The sequence below is a fragment of the Mustela lutreola genome, chromosome 11 (genome assembly GCF_030435805.1).
Source record: "Mustela lutreola isolate mMusLut2 chromosome 11, mMusLut2.pri, whole genome shotgun sequence".
NCBI lineage: Eukaryota > Metazoa > Chordata > Mammalia > Carnivora > Mustelidae > Mustela > Mustela lutreola.
The window spans coordinates 86,732,013-86,749,187 of NC_081300.1; the positions used below are offsets into that span (position 1 = coordinate 86,732,013).

A 17,175-nucleotide genomic window follows, 5' to 3' on the forward strand; every position below is an offset into this window, starting at 1 on the left:
CTTGAAGAGACTGACCACAGAGCCTGAAGGCCAGAGTCTCCCACCTGCCGGCTCGGCCGCGAGAGGGCGCTGCCGCTCGCCCGGCGTAGCCCTCTGCCGGCCGGGCGCGCGCTCGCGGGCCGGCGGCGGGGCGGGGTTAGCGTGAGCACCGGGAGGGGCCAGCTTGCTCCGGGGGGAGACCGTGGGCGGGGGCTGGGCGCGCGTGCTCGCGGGGGCGGGGCGCGCGGCGGGCGCGGGCGCGCGCGGTGGCAGCGCGTTCCGTTCCCGGCCGAGGCTCGCGGCGGAAAAGTTGTGGGGCGGAGAGGAGCGGCCCCGGGACGGGCAGAGAGCGGGACGCTGAGTCGGCTCCCGGCGCCCGCGGTCGCGCCATGGACGACCTCGGTGAGTGAGCGGGAGGCCGAGGGAGGCGACTGCGAGGGGCGCGCGGCCCCGGGCCGGGCGGGCGCGAGCGAGCGGCGGGGGCAGCGGGATCCCGCCCCCCGCGGCCGGGGTCCGGGCTCTGCTAGCTGAATGCCAGGGTTCCGCTGGGCCGGGATCCCCGGCTGGGCCTGAGTCCTGGGCCAGGCCGGCCTTGCTGCCGTCCTCACAGCTACCAGCCCCCGCCTCGGAGACGGCCCCACCTCCGGACCCCGGACGTCGGGCCATCTCCCAGACCAGCCGTAGGGGCCCGCTTGCACCTCAGGGACCCGCCCGGTCCGCCCCAGGGACGGACCCCCCACTGCCTGCACCAGTTGCCCCCCCCCCCCCGCTGTGGGACCCTCCCTTCACACACGGCTCCCCCACCCCCCATTTCACTGATCTGCGGCCCAACTCGGGGAACAACAGCTGCGGAAACTCGAAACTCTCTGTTGGTCCCTCATTTCCAGAACCTGTTCCCACCCCTTTAAGGACCCCCTTTCCAGGGATAGCTTTTTTCATTTCACAAGTTAGAGATGAGCCTCCAGTGACCACACCCCCACAAAGACAGGTTTTTCATCTGTCCCCACTCCCCCCCCAATCCAGGTCTGGGCACCCTGTTTTATGGACTGGTCATTCCGTTTCCCGGCTGCTCTGTCCACTCTGTGGACCAGCCCCTCCCCTTTCCTATCACAGATTAGCCTAATCCTAGAAGAGTAAGTGGAGGAGATATGATTCCCTCCCCCCCACTCCCCCCCCCCCCACTCCCCACCCCCCCTGCCACTGCCGGGGCCTGGTGCAGTGCCAGGGGAATGAAGTGGGAAGTGGGCCCCAGGGTATGGCCATCTCTGGGCTTGTCCGGGCTGGAAGGGTTCCTCCCACCCGGCACCATCCAACCTTGCTGGAGGCCACACAGGTAAGGAGGACAGGATGCCCAGAACAGAGTTTTACTGTTTTCATGTTATCAGAGCTCCCAAACTACTCTTTTCAGTCCAGCCTTGATCTGGCGTTAGGATGGGGAAAAGAATCTCCTGGAACCTGACGCTAAACCCAAGGGGGTTGATGCCAGGGTTCTAGGAATGCCTTGAGTGGCCTGAACTCGGGAGTGAGAGGATTCACTCTTCACTCTCCCTCCCTCCCCTTCATGCCTGTAGCCAGAGGGCCTTTGAGCTGGGGAGGTAATGGGGGGGGGGTTCTTCTCTGTAGGAGCCTTGTCTTCCTCTGTACTGTGGGTGGCTTGTGTGACCACTGATGCTTTCTCTGTCCCAGGCTCTGAGGAGTAGATTCATCAGACGGCCCTGAGTGGCCGCCCCCAACCACACAGGGCACTAAGTTAAGACTGGCTATCTGTAGGCTCTGGACTTCCAAAGAGACAGGGAAGAGGACCCCCAGCTTCCTTTTGAAAAAGATCAGGGCGCCGCCGCCGAGAGAGATCCTGGTGCTGGGAATGGTGCATAGTCCTGCCTGTTTTGCAGGGTGCGATGGCTGCCAAGCATAGTTCTGCCTTTGGGTCAGGCTTGGCACCCATTTTTCCAACACATTCGAGGTTGGCATGGCCTCCAGGCAGGTATTTTGTTCACATAAAAAAATAAGCTGAAAGGAGAGTGGGGGATTATTTTTTGAATCAGTACCTGAAAGTCTCGATGCTTTCCCAGCAGGAACCAGGGAGCAGAGTTACAGTTTCTAAAATGCCAATGTGTTTCTGTTGCTCTTCAACATCCCTTCCACACAGTACTGTTTGAAGGTCTGAGAGAGTTTTGTAGAGTGTACTCTTGGAGTCCAGAATTCCTGTCCTCTGACAGGCTTCCATTTAGGGCCAGGAAACCTGGTGAGTCTTGGGGAAAGTGTATACTGGCAGAGGGGCCTGCAGGAACTAAAATCTGCTGTTTACGGAGTGCTTGCTGTACCTCAGCTTGTCTCTGTCCTCGCTCACAGCAGCCCTTTGTAAGTGCCCCTTACTTAGGGCTCCGGCTGTCATTCCTGTTTGCTTTTTACAAATAGAGAAAACAGACTGAGAGAGGTTGATTGACTTGCCCCAGGTTGCACTGCCATGGAATGACCAAATCATGACTAGAATCGCAGTCCTTGGCTCTTAGATCTGCAGTTCCTGGGTCCCAAGAGGCCTTTCTTCCTGAGGAAGGGGTGAGCAGCGCATGAAGGAGGGGTCACAGGGAGTGGCGGCTGCCACCTGTAACTTCTGTGACCTTTCAGCACACACTCCCCAGTTGTTCCAGGCTGCCTGACTTCCTCCGCCTAAGCTCCCAGGAGGCCAGCCACGCCTGGCTGCCCCGGAGCCCCTGGGGTGGGAGCAGTGGGGTGAGCAGAAAGGGGAGAGGAATTTGCCTCTGTGCTCCGGCCGCATCAGCTGTCTGGATGGCTGCTTCCACGCACCGCCCGTCAGCTGTTTTCCTTAGTTAGGGTGGACACAAAGGCCAGGCCTCTTGTTTTTATTTTTCTCCTGAGAGTGCTCTCAGCTGTGAGCCTCCTGGTCCCTGGAACAGGGGAGAGTTTATGGTGTGTCCTGTGGCAAGGCTAGAGGGGGCAGAGTCTCTGCTGTGACTTTGTTTTTTTTGGTCTTGAACGTTGGGGAACTCTTCCCTCCCCATAGCGGCTAGTGACAGACACACCATGTGCTGTTTAATAAGTTACAAATTTATAGCTCTTTGGGCAGAAAAACATAAACACTGCCCTTCCCTGTGTGTTCTCTCCTCTCTGTGCTACGGGGTGGCTGCTGGTGGCTTTTCCCATTACTGTTTAGATGCTGGTTTGGCCCGGAGTTCGCTCTGTTGAGTTCTGGCTGGATTTTCCTGGACAGAGTTCCCACAACACTGAGATGCAGTCTGATTACGGTTTCGGACCCAGCTCCTCGCTCTCCTCTTGCTCATGTTCCTAGTGCTTCTGGGAGGCTGTGACCACAGCTGCGGCCCAGTAATGGTCACGTGTGCTTGGTGGGAGACAGGCATCGGACTCAGCACTTCGGGCTATGATCACTGACACTTTGGAGAGAGGGTGGTTTTTATCTCCGCTTTATGGATGGGGAAACGAGCCTCTGGGAGTTCACTGGGCTAAGCTGGGGTTGGAACCCAGACCTATCCCATTCCAGATCTGGCCATCTAAACCAGAACAAGGTTAAGTGCTGGGTGAGGTAACTAACTGGGAGGGGTGGTGAGCCCCGGGCCTGCTGACTGAGGGTTAGCCCCCTGACCCAAATTCTGCTAGTCACCTTCAAAATTTGGGCCGTGGGGGCCATCCTGAATAAATGGCCTCTATGGCAGAGGGCGGGTGCAGTTCAGACCTTGATGGCTTTGCCTTCCTTTCTCTTGCAGAGGGAACAGCCAGCTGTTGGCAATGCCCAGTTGCTGCTAGAATCTGGACATGTCTTCTTTCAGCTTCTCAGCAGTCTTGACCCTCTAAAATACAGTGCCTCATTGTCCTTAGGGGGTGTACTAGGGGGGCAGAGGAGTTGCCTGGGGCATTCCGGGCTATGGAGCCTCCCTGTTTCCATGGAAAGTCTGGACTTTGGGCTTGCCTGTCTGTGGTGCCTCTGTGTGTTGGGCTGGGGTCAGGGCACCCAGCTGCCGGGCCCGCAGCAGAGGCAGCCCCAGGGAGTGATGCTGTGTTCCGCGGCAGGGCCGGGTCTCCTCCTGGGCTGTGCACTAGTGAGTTCCAGAGCTGGGCTCCGAACCCCGGGGTGTTTGATTCTTAAGCAGGTGTGCTTGCCGTGGTGCTTGCCGTGGTGCCAAGCTGTCTGCTGCCTGGGCAGCCCCAGCCAGGGTGGAGAGGTTCGGGTTGCTGGGGCCATATCCCTGCCGCTGTGGACTGGAGGTCTTCCAAGGGAGCCTCACGGTATTCCCTCCAGCTTCCCCAGCAATGGCCGTGCCCTGGGAGGCTGGGTGGGTCGTTGGCTGGAGGGGCCCTCAGAAGGTCAGAGTTACTGCCGGGGTACCGAGAAGTGCCTCTCCCCCATATAATCCGTCTTGCATGGAGTGTGCTGACCCTCCAAGGCTTCCTTGGGCCTTTGCCTTGTTCCAGAAGGAGAGAGTTGAAAAACTCCTCCCACCTTCACCTCATTGCAGCTCTTCCTTGGGTTGTCCTAGTGTTGGTCCTTTCAGTAATAATAACAAACAGCTGTAGAGCTCTTTCCCAGAGTGTTTATTAAGCACTTACTGTGTATGGGCACTGTGCCGGGCACTTTACATGCATTGTTTCACTGACCTGTAATGGCCATAGGAGGCACAGGTTCTGTTATTATTACTGCTGTCCATTTTACAGATGGTGAAACTGAGGCACAGAGAGGGTTAGCCCCCTGACCCAAATTCTGTTTACCAGTGAGTGGTAGGGCTGGGGTTTAAATGAGAGTCGGGCTTGTGACTGTCCTTATACCTCTGTTCATGATACTGGATCAGATCTTGCTTGCCTGTTGGTTTGATTGTTTTCCATTTCTAGGATGATAAAAATCTTTCCTGTCCCCTCCCCACAGCCTCCAATCTCTGATCTCCCCCATCCATCCTCTTCCTGTTCTCTGGGCTTCTTCCCTTTCCTTCAATCTTTCTTGGGATGGGCTGCTGGACACTTGTGACAGGGTCTCCTGCTCAGTGCTCTCCCATCCCTGTCACCTCCTCTCCAGTCACCTGTTCCCCTTGGGACAGAGGGTAGTCCTCTGAGGTCCCTCTTCTTCTTCTTCTTCTTCTTTTTTTTTTTTTAAAGATTTTGTTTATTTATTTGACAGACAGAGATCACAAGTAGGCAGAGAGAGAGAGCTGAACAGAAAGCCTGATGCGGGGCTCGATCCCAGGACCCTGGGATCATGACCTGAGCCGAAGGCAGGCCTCTTCCAGGCCTGGTTGGCATCACGCCCTCTGTGCCCCTGACCCACACAGACATGCTCCTGTCTTCATTCAGGTGTTTGGACTTGCTGCCAGTTGGAGCCGGCCCATTTCCAGAGGAGGAAGTAGATGAAAACTTTGAGGTGGAGAATTGAGAGTGTCCTCTGTGAGGGAGAGAGGGAGAGAGAGAATTGGGGGGAGCTGAGTATTCCCAGAAACCTTGACAAAGCTCCTGATAAAAAGGGTGTTCTAGGAATTGTCTCCTCACCCGGGATAGGCCCAGAGCCTCCCCAGCCCCCAGGTCTACTTTGCCTTTTCATTTGGGGGCCTGTTGGGAGTCTCACATCTGGCCTGAAGCGTGCATTCACGTCCTGATAAAGTCTTCCAGCTAACGAATTGATTGCCTAACCCATGAGACTCAGGGCTGGCCTCTCCAGGGAGACCTTGGACGCTAGGCCAGTGGCAGGCAGAACATGTGGTTGGCCAGGCCCAGCAGAGCCCCCAGTGGCCAAGTTTTCCCTTAAAGATGGCCTTTTAATGCTTATTTCTTGTGTGATTGTGGTATTGTGGTCTTACGGGTGAACATTGTCATTGTTAGGTGCATGTTAGAAGTATTTCAGAGTAAAATGTGATGTCTGCATCTCGGTTTGAAATGATACAGTAAAAAAAGGAGGTATATATATATATATATGTGCATACACACACATATGTATATATATATAGAGAGAGAAAGCCTTCAAGCACATGTGTCTGTTTATACAAAATGGCAAAATGTTAATGACTGAGTCTAGGCAGAGGGTATGTGTGTGCTCATTGAAATGGTCTTTCAACTCCTCTGTCTGTTTAGACACTTTCATGATCAAAAGTTGGAAAAAAAGTAGATCATGGTTTATGCCATAGTGGGCTCAGGCTTATTCAGCCGGGAGTGAACCTAAGTGTCTGTCTGTGCCCCTCGGCCTGCTGGGACACTGCGGCCCTGGAGGAAAGACCGGGGTGGGGGGGGCGACAGGAGCCAAGCAGGCCTGGGATGATCGGGACTGGTCACTGTCAGTTGGGGGGCGGGGGCACACAACCACAGTGACCCATGCAGTAAAAAGGACAGGGCCAGCCAGAGACAGAGAGTTTCCACAGCGTGAAGGCAGCCCCCGGGGTTATTTTGGGTGTGGTGACATTAATCAGACCCCGGACGGGCAAGGGAGACACAGGGCAAGGGAGACGCTGGGCTCTGGTCAGAGTTTGGAGAGGGTTGCTTGGGTGGGATGCGGAGCAAGGCTTACAAAAGACTAGCCTCTGGGCAGCTGGAGCCTGGGGGAGGGGATGAAATGCCATTTGCCTCACATCATAAACCTCTTATCTGTGGCCAAAAGAACACCACTAGCCTGTGGGCAGTGTGGGCCAGAGTGGCCCCTGGGCTCTTGCTGGTGGCCCAGGGTCTGGCCCAGGGTCTGGCCGTTCAGTTCTCCAGCCTTCAGGACCCCTCTCCTGGAATCCCCACTCCTGGGTCCCTCTTCTCTTGTTTTGTGCTGACTCAAAGCTTGGGCCACTTGGCCCTCCCGTCTGTTTGGGAGAAATGGCTGGATTCTGGCACCAGTCGCCCCCTTGGCTTGGAGGTCCCGGTGCCTACCAGGAACATTTGGGGCAGCCGTCAGGCTCTTGTAAGGGGAGCCCTTCACTCGAGGGTCTCCTTTGAGACCCATGCGTGTCTGTCGGCATGCATGGACGCAGAGGCTGGCCACTTGCTCTAGCCCAGGGGATCTTCCTAGTGGGGGCTCAGAGTGGTGTGTCATGGCCTTTCTCTGCCTGTTGGAAACGCAGCACGATGTGTGTTTTAAGGGGGGGGAGGGGCGGTGCTGTGAGGAAGCTGTATGTAATTCTTGGCTGGGACTCAGGTAATTGTTTTAATGAAATGGAATGCAGCTTATTCAGAACTCACTTGGCAGAGACAGCCATGTTCTGTTCTGTTTTCTTGTTGGGGAGAGCAGGGCGCACATTTGCAGCTGTTTTGAATAGTAGAGCCCTGGGTGAGCGTGGAGGTGGGCGGAAGGCTCTGGGGAGCTCTTCTCTGGTTTGCTCATGGATCCTCAGGCTGCTGAGACGCCTCTGGACAGCAGTCCGTGTATCGCTTTGAATAAGCCATGGAGACCTGGGCCTTGCTCTGGATAGGAGAACAGTCCCGTTGAAAGCAGGGTGTAAGCATGAGCTTACGAGAGAAGAATCCTGTTGAAAGCATGGATGGACCTGCAACCTGCCTCTGGTGTCCTTGGGACCTGCAGGAGACGAGGGCTGTGGGAGCGCCCGGCACCAGCAGAGAGACCCCCCGCAGCTGTCCCCCTCACCCCACGTGTCTCTTCCCCTCATCACCTTCTGTGAGCCCTGTACCCTTCCTCCCCACATACCCCATCATCGTACACCTGACGTGGCCATCTGTCCCTTTATCTTCTGGCTCGCTCTCTTTACCCATCGGTCCCTTCTAACTTCTTCGTCTTTTCTGTTGTTAACACAGCCTGGGTCCTTCTTTCATGTTCTCTTTTTTGCTAAGAATGCGCTCTTTAGGGGCACCTGGGTGGCTCAGTGGGTTAAGCCTCTGCTTTCGGCTCAGGTCATGATCTCAGGGTCCTGGGATCGAGCCCCGTATCGGGCTCTCTGCTCATCAGGGAGCCTGCTTCCCCCTCTCTCTCTGCCTGCCTCTCTGCCTACCTGTGACCCTTCTATATGTCAAATAAATAAATAAAATCTTTAAAAAAAAAAAAAAAAAAAAAAAGAATGCGCTCTTTAGCGGACATATTTCCCCCTCCCTCCCTTGAGATCTGCTTCTATAGACACCCCCCTCCCCACTTCCTTCCCCACTTCCTTCTCGAATCCCTTTGTGGGGGCCCACCACTGTGTTTTTCTCAAGATCTCTGCTGGCTCCCTGTTTTGCTCCTAGGTGCCTAGGTCAGTTTTTCTACTTGCGTGACCTCTTTTTTCACTCGTGTGCTGGCAACTCCTAAATTTATATTTCCACCCCTGACGTGGATTCTATTGTCCAGATTCTTCCGGCCTGCACGCCAGCAAAGACCCAGCTCATTTCCTCTTCACTCTCTCTTTGCGGCCTCAGGCATTGTCTGCTTTCTCTGTGATTGTCCCCTGTCTTCTCTTGTCGTGTGTGACATCATGGGCCTTTGCTCAACACTTCGAGATTTAGGCAACGTTTTCGTGTGCTTCATCATCGTTGATAAGATTCTGACCACAGTCCTTTGGAGAGTGGGTGCTAGTTTTCCCCATTTTGCAGATGAGGAAGCTGAACTGCAGCTCCAGGGGCTTAGGGACACACCCAGTGTCACCCAGACCCTGATGCAAGAGCTTGACCCGAGAGCGTCACCTTAGGTCCCCTGGCACCAAACCCATTCTTTTTTTGGTTCTTCATACTGGAACCACAGGTTGGATTTGGCCTGAAGACCTGTGTCACTTGGCCTTCATAGTATTTAAAAATATTCCAGATTACCATTGGATCCTTAAACAACATGGTTTGAACTATGTGGGTCCACTTAAATGTGTGTGTGTTTTTTTTAAATAAATGTAGAATAGTTCTATCAATGCACTTTCTCCTCCTTATGATTTCCCTAACATTTTATTTTCTTTAGTTTACTCTGTTGTAAGAGTATATAGTATGTAGTATATAAAATAAGTGTATAAATTATAAATATATGCAAAATATGTTTTCATCGACTACTTCTATTATCAGTAAGGCTTCTGGTCAGCAGCAAGCTATTAGCCGCTACATTTTGGGGGACTCAAGTTGTATGTGGATTTTCATAACTGACTGACACAAGCCACTTATTAAAATGTTGACATTATTAAAAAAAAAAAGAAGTTACATGTAGATTTTCTACTTCTCAGGGAGTTGGTGCCCTTAACTGACTATGGTTGCCAACATTGAAACCATTAAGAGTTACACATAAAAATCCGTATGTTGTCTCTTTGAAGGAATCTCGTTTGGCTGCACCAGATGCCTGTCCTCCAAGGCACCACGGGCTTGGCCTCAGCAGCTCCAGTCCTCTCACTGGTCTTCTCCTTCGCCTGCAGTGAGCTTGCTTGGGGAGGTTCTTCGAATACTCTCTTTCTGCCCCAGGTTTATGGCAAATACACACTTGCTAAATCTAGGGGGCTTCTTTTCTTTTAAGATTTTAAAGATTTTATTTATTTATTTATTTATAAAAAAGTAGAGGTGCCTGGGTGGCTCAGTGGGTTAAGCCTCTGCCTTTGGCTCAGGTCATGATCTTGGGGTCCTAGGATGGAGCCCCACAATAGGCTCTCTGCTCAGCAGGGAGCCTGCTTCCTCCTCTCTCTGCCTGCCTCTCTGCCTACTTGTGATCTCTTTCTCTCTCTCTTTCTCTCTGTGTCAAATAAATAAATAAAATCTTAAAAAAAAAAAAAAAAGGGAATCTTTACACCCAATATGAGGCTCAAACTCACAACCCTGAGAGCCAGGTATCGCATACTCCACTGACTGAGCCAGCCTGGCGTCCCATCTAGGGGCTTTCCCAAATTTCATTCTCTGCGTTAGATATGATTTCTGACCACTCCAAGCACTTAGTTTCGCCTAGAGGCTGGATCTTTGTCCAAGTTGCGGAAAACGGCCTCCATACCTGTCTCCCCTCCCCCTCCTCCTTTAAGATCTGTGCAGCTCCTACCTTGAGCAGGCTTCTTTCTGGTTCAAACCAACCAACCTCTTAACCCTCTCACTTCTGTATAACTTCGCAGATCTAAGGTAAATTGGGCATCTTTCCTTTTGTCTCCCCTCTGCCTTGTAGGCCCCTTGAAGACAGGGATCTTATCTGCCTTTCAAGCATCTCTCAGTGCCAAGTTCACCTCGGTTCTCTGCAGTTGCTTAATAAATATTTGATGGTGGTTGATGATTAAATGGATATGAACTGCAGACACCCACTGTGATGCCAGACCTCCAGCAAAGCTCTTTCTCTGCTAGAGAATCCGAGCAAGGGACTGCTGTGTTCTAGGTTGGAGGGGAGGTCGCATAGTCCCTCGGATGGAACATAGCCTCTGACCTCAGCCCTCCTGGGTCTGTATCGTTGCTGCCACTTGCTTTAACGTGTGACCTCGGCAGGTCACTTTACACCCTTAGCCTCGGTGAAAGAGGCACACTTCTTGAAGTGCTTAAAAGTACTCAACAAGGGGGCCAGGGCGCCCGGGTGGCTCCGTCAAGTGTCTGGCTTTTGCTTTTGGCTCAGGTCGTGGTCTCGGGGGTCATGGGATTGAGCTCTGCGTCAGGCTCCATGCTCAGCGGGGAATCTGTTTGAGATTTTCCCTGACTCTCTCTCACTCTCAAATAAATAAGTCCATCTTAAAAAAAAAAAAAAAAAAAGTACTCAGTAAGTGGTGACGGTTGTTATTATCATTCTTCCTTGGAATAATTTAGACTTTGCTTGGGGCCTTAGCCTTCTTTATAGTTGATCTTTTTTTTTTTTTTTTTTTTTTAAAAGATTTATTTATTTATTTATTTGACAGACAGAGGTCACAAGTAGGCAAGAGAGGCAGGGAGGGAGCGAGAGGAGGAAGCAGGCTCTCCGAGGAGCAGAGAGCCCGATATGGGGCTTGATCCCAGGAACCCGGGATCATGACCTGAGCCGAAAGCAGAGGCTTTAACCCACTGAGCCACCCAGGCACCCCTTTACAGTTGATCTTGGCCAAAAGGCCAAGAAGCGATGGCCTTGGCCTTCTCTGTCAACTCTCCACTTCACCAGTCTGCTGCCTGTGTTTGCTGCGGCCTTGGTGGCAAACATTTGTTTATTTTTAAATTTTAATTGTTATTTTTAAAATTTTTTTCCAGCGTTGAATAGTAGTAGGTAAAGAGGACAGTGGGTAAAGAGGGCTTGGGGGCGCAGCTCTGCAGGTGAAATGGTTGTCCCCTTGTGCTGGTGGTGTGAAATTGGGTTTTGGTTATAAGACCTTACATTGCCCCAGAGCTTCTTTGGTGGCTTTGATAAGGAAGTGGCTGGTTAAGGAGGTCATTCTGTGGCTTGGTTTATACTGATTGCTCATTTAACACTATATTTGAGAGCTGCCACAGAGAGTGGTCCTGGGATCCATTTCTGGTCTAGCACTGGACTTCTCCCAGAACTAAGAGGCCTTTCACCGGTCAAGGAAGCCATGAAGGATGCCCGTGACATCTCTAAAGCCTCATGGGATGGGTCTAGGTTACTGAGGCTCCTAGTAGCAGTAAAGAAAGGGGAGGTTTTGGTTTTATGGATCATAAACTGAGGTTTTTGTCCATTGAGTGAGCCCAGCTAATAGCAAGAAGCTGGTCCAGTGGCTGGGCTGCCCTGCTTGCCTCTGGGCGTTTTTCAGGGCAGTGGATCTGTTAGGTCAGCCCTGATTGCTTCTCGGCCTTTTGGTTAAGATCAAGTGTTAAGTCAGCCCTGAATCCCTTGGGGAGGTATAAGTGGCTCAGAGAGTCCTGGCCAGGCTTTTCCTTGTTCTCTGTTTCCGGGAACATTCCTCTTCCTTAGGTGGAATGGGAGCGTCCTTTAGTCTGCACTTGGCTTCCTCTGGATTTGCCATTCCCCGCCCCTAGACTCCTGGCCTGGCTACCCCACTAGGGTGGTTTTTTTTTTATCACTGCTGAACTCCAGGACAGCCAGGTCACGGTGGTTCTTCTGGGGTGGGCTTGAAGGAGAGGCCATGCCTCAGACACCCGATGTGGCTACCCAGCTGGGCTTGCTTGGTCACACCTTGGCTGTCTTGGTCCCGTGAGTAGACTGTGGCTTCTTCTGCCTTCCTCAGTAGAGTCAGCCTAGGTGCACCCTTCGGGTGAGCTGCTGGGTAGCGGGTTGGCCATATTTCCACCCCGCCTCATCAGCTCAGATAGCCTCTTCTCTCAGATAGCCTGAACTTTCCAAGAATTTCTGCCCCTTTTCTCTCTTTGGAAGTCAGTACTTGAAGTCATTTTGCCTGCCTGAGGCAGCCACACCGGAAATAAGCTGGGGAAAGAAGAGAAGTGTCACCTGGAGGCGGTTGTCACAGCTTCCTGTGGTCACTTGTGGTCATTTGCTTCCAAACATCCTGTTTGTGCCTCTAGAGCAGCAGGAACACTGACCTGGAGACAGCTGTTGTCTGCCTGACTTCATTCAGAGGCATGGGGGCCAGGGGTGTCACCGTCCATCTGTCCCCCAGGACCCTGGGTTTGCTGGTCACTCTTGATGGTGTTGCTGGTAGCAGCTCCTTTTGCCATCTCTGGCTTGGACGTCATCTCTGCTCTGCCTTTCCTCTTCTCCCCTGCTCCTGCCTGTGCGATTTGTTCTCAGAACTTTCTCTTGGGTGTGATGAGTCAGCACTCCCCTCTCTGTGGTTCTGGACCCATCCAGTCTTCCTTGGATGGCTCCCTACACTGACAGAGCTCGAAGAAGTCTCAGGATATCCCCTATGGTGTGGGTTCGGGGCTCTCCAGCCTACCACCTTCCTCAGAGTAATGCGCTTTTTATCAATTTATATATTGGACTTTTATCAAAGACGGCAGTTGCACAAGTTTTGAGACTTTCTTTTCTTTTTTTAAGATTTTATTTGTTTAGTTGATAGACACACACAGAGAGGGAACACAAGCGGGGTTGGGGGGGTGGGAGAGGGAGAAGCAGACTTTCCGCTGAGCAGGGAACCCGATGTGGGGCTTGATCCCAGGACCCCAGGATCATGACCTGAGCTGAAGGCAGAGGCTTTAACCCACTGAGCCACCCAGGCGCCCACTTCATTCCTTTTTTATGACTGAATAGTACATTATATGGATATACCGAATTTTGTTTATTCATTTGTCAGTGGATGGACGTTTGGGTGGTTTCCGTATTTTGGCTGTTGTGACTAGTCCTGCTACGACCGTGTATGTTCAGATTTTTATTTGCATACCCGTTTTCAGTTCTTTTTGGCTTATGTCTGTTCATTGCTTTTAAAATTTATTTTTCTCTATTGTTGTAAAAGCCTAATAAAAGGACTATAATCATATTCATGTTATCTTTTTTTTTTTTGAGAGAAGAAAGAGGGAGACAACATATTTTTGGGCAAGAGTGTGTAAGCGGGGTGGGGGAAGGGCAGAGGGAGAGAGAGAATTTTAACAGGGTCCACGCCCAGGGCAGAGTTCCACACAGGCTCAGTCCTACAACCCTGAGCTCATGACCTGAGAGGAAATCAAGAGTTAGCTTCTTAACCAACAGAGACCCCCGGGTGCCCCATTTTTACTTTTATTATTTATTTATTATTTATTATTTTAATTTTTAATTTTTAATTTTTTAAAAAGATTTTATTTATTTATTTGAGAGAGAGACAGTGAGAGAGAACATGAGCGAGGAGAAGGTCAGAGGGAGAAGCAGACTCCCCATGGAGTTGGGAGCCCGATGTGGGACTCGATCCTGGGACTCCAGGATCATGACCTGAGCCGAAGGCAGTCGTCCAACCAACTGAGCAACCCAGGCGCCCCTATTTATTTATTTTTTAAAGATTTTATTTATTTGACAGAGAGAGATCACAAGCAGGCAGAGAGGCAGGCAGAGAGAGAGGAGGAAGCAGGCTCCCCGCTGAGCAGAGAGCCCGATTCGGGGCTCGATCCAAGGACCCTGAGATCATGACCTGAGCTGAAGGCAGTGGCTTAACCCACTGAGCCACCCAGGCGCCCCCCCGCCATTTTTACTTTTAATATTGAGCTGTCTTTTTCTTTTTTTTCTTTTCTTTTTTTTTTTTATTTATTTATTTGATAGAGATCACAAGTATGCAGAGAGGCAGGCAGAGAGAGAGAGAGAGAGGGAAGCAGGCTCCCTGCTGAGCAGAGAGCCCGATGCGGGACTCGATCCCAGGACCCTGAGATCATGACCTGATCCGAAGGCAGCGGCTTAACCCACTGAGCCACCCAGGTGCCCCGAGCTGTCTTTTTCTTGATTATCAATGTTATACATGTTCATTGTAGAAAATTTTGAAAACTACAGGGTTGCCTGGATGGCTCAGTCAATAAAGCATGTGACCCTTGATCTCAGGGTTGTGAGTTTGAGCCCCAGGTTGGGTGTGGAACCTACTTTAAAAAAAAAAAGCTACAGAGATGCACGAAGAAGGAAATGGTGAAAACTCACAGATCTAATCAGAGAACCACAGTAAATATTTTAGTGCATTCTGTAAAATCTCAGTGCATATATATTTACATAATTTAATAATTTCCACCATTATGCCACCATTACTGTAACATTTACCCTATGCTAGACATTGTTCTAAGTGCCTTACTTAAATTATTTTTTCCCTTCATAACAACCCTATGAAGTAGATATTCCTTTTTTTATTTTTAAGATTTTATTTATTTATTTGAAGAGAGAGAGATCACAAGTAGGCAGAGCAGGCAGAGAGAGAAGGGGAAGCAGGCTCCCCACTGAGCAGAGAGCCTGACTCGGGGCTCGATCCCAGGATCCTGAGATCATGACCTGAACCAAAGGCAGAGGCTTAACCCACTGAGCCACCCAGGCGCCCCTGAAGTAGATAATCTTGTCGATGCCAATGCTAAAGCATAGTGAGGGTAAGGGATTTGCCTGAGGGGAACTCTTGGTACCTGATAGAGGAGTCAGGGTTGGAATCTGGAGGTGGCTTTAGCCCACTGTGTCCCATCCAGCCCCTTTGATTAGACCCACCTACCTTCCTTCCTTTCTTCCTTCCTTTCTTTTTTCCCCAAGATTTATTTATTTGAGAGAGAGAGCAATGAGCAGGAGGGGCACAGGGGGAGGGAGAGAGAATCTTAAGCAGAGTCCACGCTGGGCACGGAGCCAGACCCGGGACTGAGCCTGACCTGGGGCTGGATCTCCCAACCATGAGATCATGACCAGAGCCTAAACCGAGAGTTGGAGGCTTAACTGACTGAGCCACCCTGCACCCCTGGACTCCATTTGATTCCCACTCAGTGATGCCACTGAGGGCCACTAGAGGGGAAGGAGGAAGGGAGTCAGGCTGGTGTACATGTGTGTGTATCCTGTGTATGTGGATCGCAGTGTGCTTGGGAGTGTGGTAACTTGGGAAAGTGATCAACCAGTGGCATGAGGGGGGTTTGTTAACACTGACCCCCATCAGATTTGTCGAAAGCCACTGGGAGTGTGGTGTGAGCTGAAGTGCCTCCCTCCCTCTGCGTAGGCTTGTGGACCCAGCAAAAGAACAGGATCCTTTCCTGCTCTGTGGCCACCTCTTTGCTGCTTTGCTGCGGAGAGCCAAGGCCTGGGGTCTCCTTCTCAGACCAGCGCTCTGTTGGCTCTATGTCTTATTGCTTTTCAGCTCTTCGATTATTGTCTGATGTCTTCTGGCTTATGTCCTCTTATGTCTTCCTCTGGCTTCCTTTTGAAGGGCTATTTCTCAATGACTGGTCTTTCTCAATTAGAGAGTTAAAATCTCCACGCACGGTTGTGGATTTGTCTCTTTTTCCTTTCAGTTCTTCTTCTTCTTCTTTTTTTTAAGATTTTATGTATGTGTGTATGTATGTATTTTTAGAGAGAGAAGAGAGAGAAAGACTGACCACACACAAGCGGGAGCGTGGCAGGCAGACAGAGAACTGCTGAGCCAGGACCCCCTTCCATGTGGTACTCGATCCCAGGACTCTGGGACCATGACCTGTTGTGAAAGCAGATGCCTAACCACTGAGCCACCCAGACATCTCCTTTTCCCTTTCCGTTCTGTCCATTTTTCTTTCATCTAGTTTGAAGCTGTTATCAGATGTGTATGCACTTAGGACTGTTAAATGTTCATGATGCATTAATGTTTTATCATTATGAAATGTCTTTTTTTTTTTTTTTTTTTTAAATCTCTGGTGATATTATTGCGTGGAAGTCTACCTTATCTGATAGTAACAGAACCAATCCAACTTTCTTGGTATTAGTGTGTTATATTTTTCTCCACTGTTTCATGCCTCACAAACTGGTAAGAGCTATTAGTTGTACCTAAAGTGTTTCACACAGATAGCATATGTGGAATCTTGCATTTTTATCCAGTCATAATTATCCAGTCATAATCTCTACTTTTTTTTTTTAAAGATTTTTTTTTTTTTTTAAAGATTTTTATTTATTTACTTGAGAGAGAGACAGTGAGAGAGAGCATGAATGAGGAGAAGGTCAGAGAGAGAAGCAGACTCCCCATGGAGCTGGGAGTCCGATGCGGGACTCGATCCCGGGACTCCAGGATCATGACCTGAGCCGAAGGCAGTCGTCCAACCAACTGAGCCACCCAGGCGTCCCTAAAGATTTTATTTATTTATCAGAGAGAGAGGGGGAGAGAGCGAGCACAGGCAGACAGAATGGCAGGCAGAGGCAGAGGGAGGAGCAGGCTCCCTGCTGAGCAAGGAGCCCGATGTGGGACCCGATCCCAGGATGCCGGGATCATGACCCGAGCCGAAGGCAGCTGCTCAACCAACTGAGCCACCTAGGCGTCCCCATAATCTCTACTTTTAATTGATATAATTATATAGATTTTTCTGACATTTGCAATAATTATCAATATGATTGGGTTTATTGGTTTTTTTTTTTTTTTCTGGTGGGCAGCAAAGCAAGTTTATTGAGCAATAGCAAACTGATGGTACAAAGCTCCTGAGGGGGTTGCGCCATATGATTAGGTTTAAATCTACCATTTTGCCATGTTTTCTATTTATATATCTGTTTGTTTGTTAATTTATTTCGTGTAAGCTCTGTGCCCAACCTGGGGCTAGAACTCACAACCCCAAGATCAACAGTCACATTCTCTACCTACTGAGCCAGCCAGGTGCCTCTATACCATCTGTTCTTTATTCTTCTTTTCCTGCCTTCTTTTGGATTCATCAAGTATTTTTTTTTTTTTAAGATTTTATCTATTTATTTGTCAGAGAGAGAGCACAAGCAGGGGGAGCGGCAGGCAGAGAGAGAAGCAGGCTCCACTGAGCAGGGAGCCTCAGTCCCAGGACCCTGGGATCATGACCTGAGCT

General features: G+C 50.8%; 1 protein-coding gene across 6 annotated transcripts in view; it reads left to right on the forward strand.

Moving 5' to 3' along the window:
* Window positions 1-215: 215 nt before the first annotated feature.
* The window catches only part of PXN (paxillin), a 46,745-nt gene continuing 29,785 nt past the window's right edge, over window positions 216-17,175 (forward strand). For 2 of the 6 annotated variants that reach the window (XM_059138810.1, XM_059138811.1), the window contains exon 1: window positions 223-381. In XM_059138810.1, the coding sequence (XP_058994793.1) occupies window positions 369-381 (13 nt within the window). In that variant the 5' untranslated portion in view covers window positions 223-368. Of the gene's footprint in view, window positions 382-17,175 lie in introns of all 6 variants that reach the window. The other 4 variants (XM_059138805.1, XM_059138808.1, XM_059138809.1 and 1 more) reach the window with 4 other exon arrangements.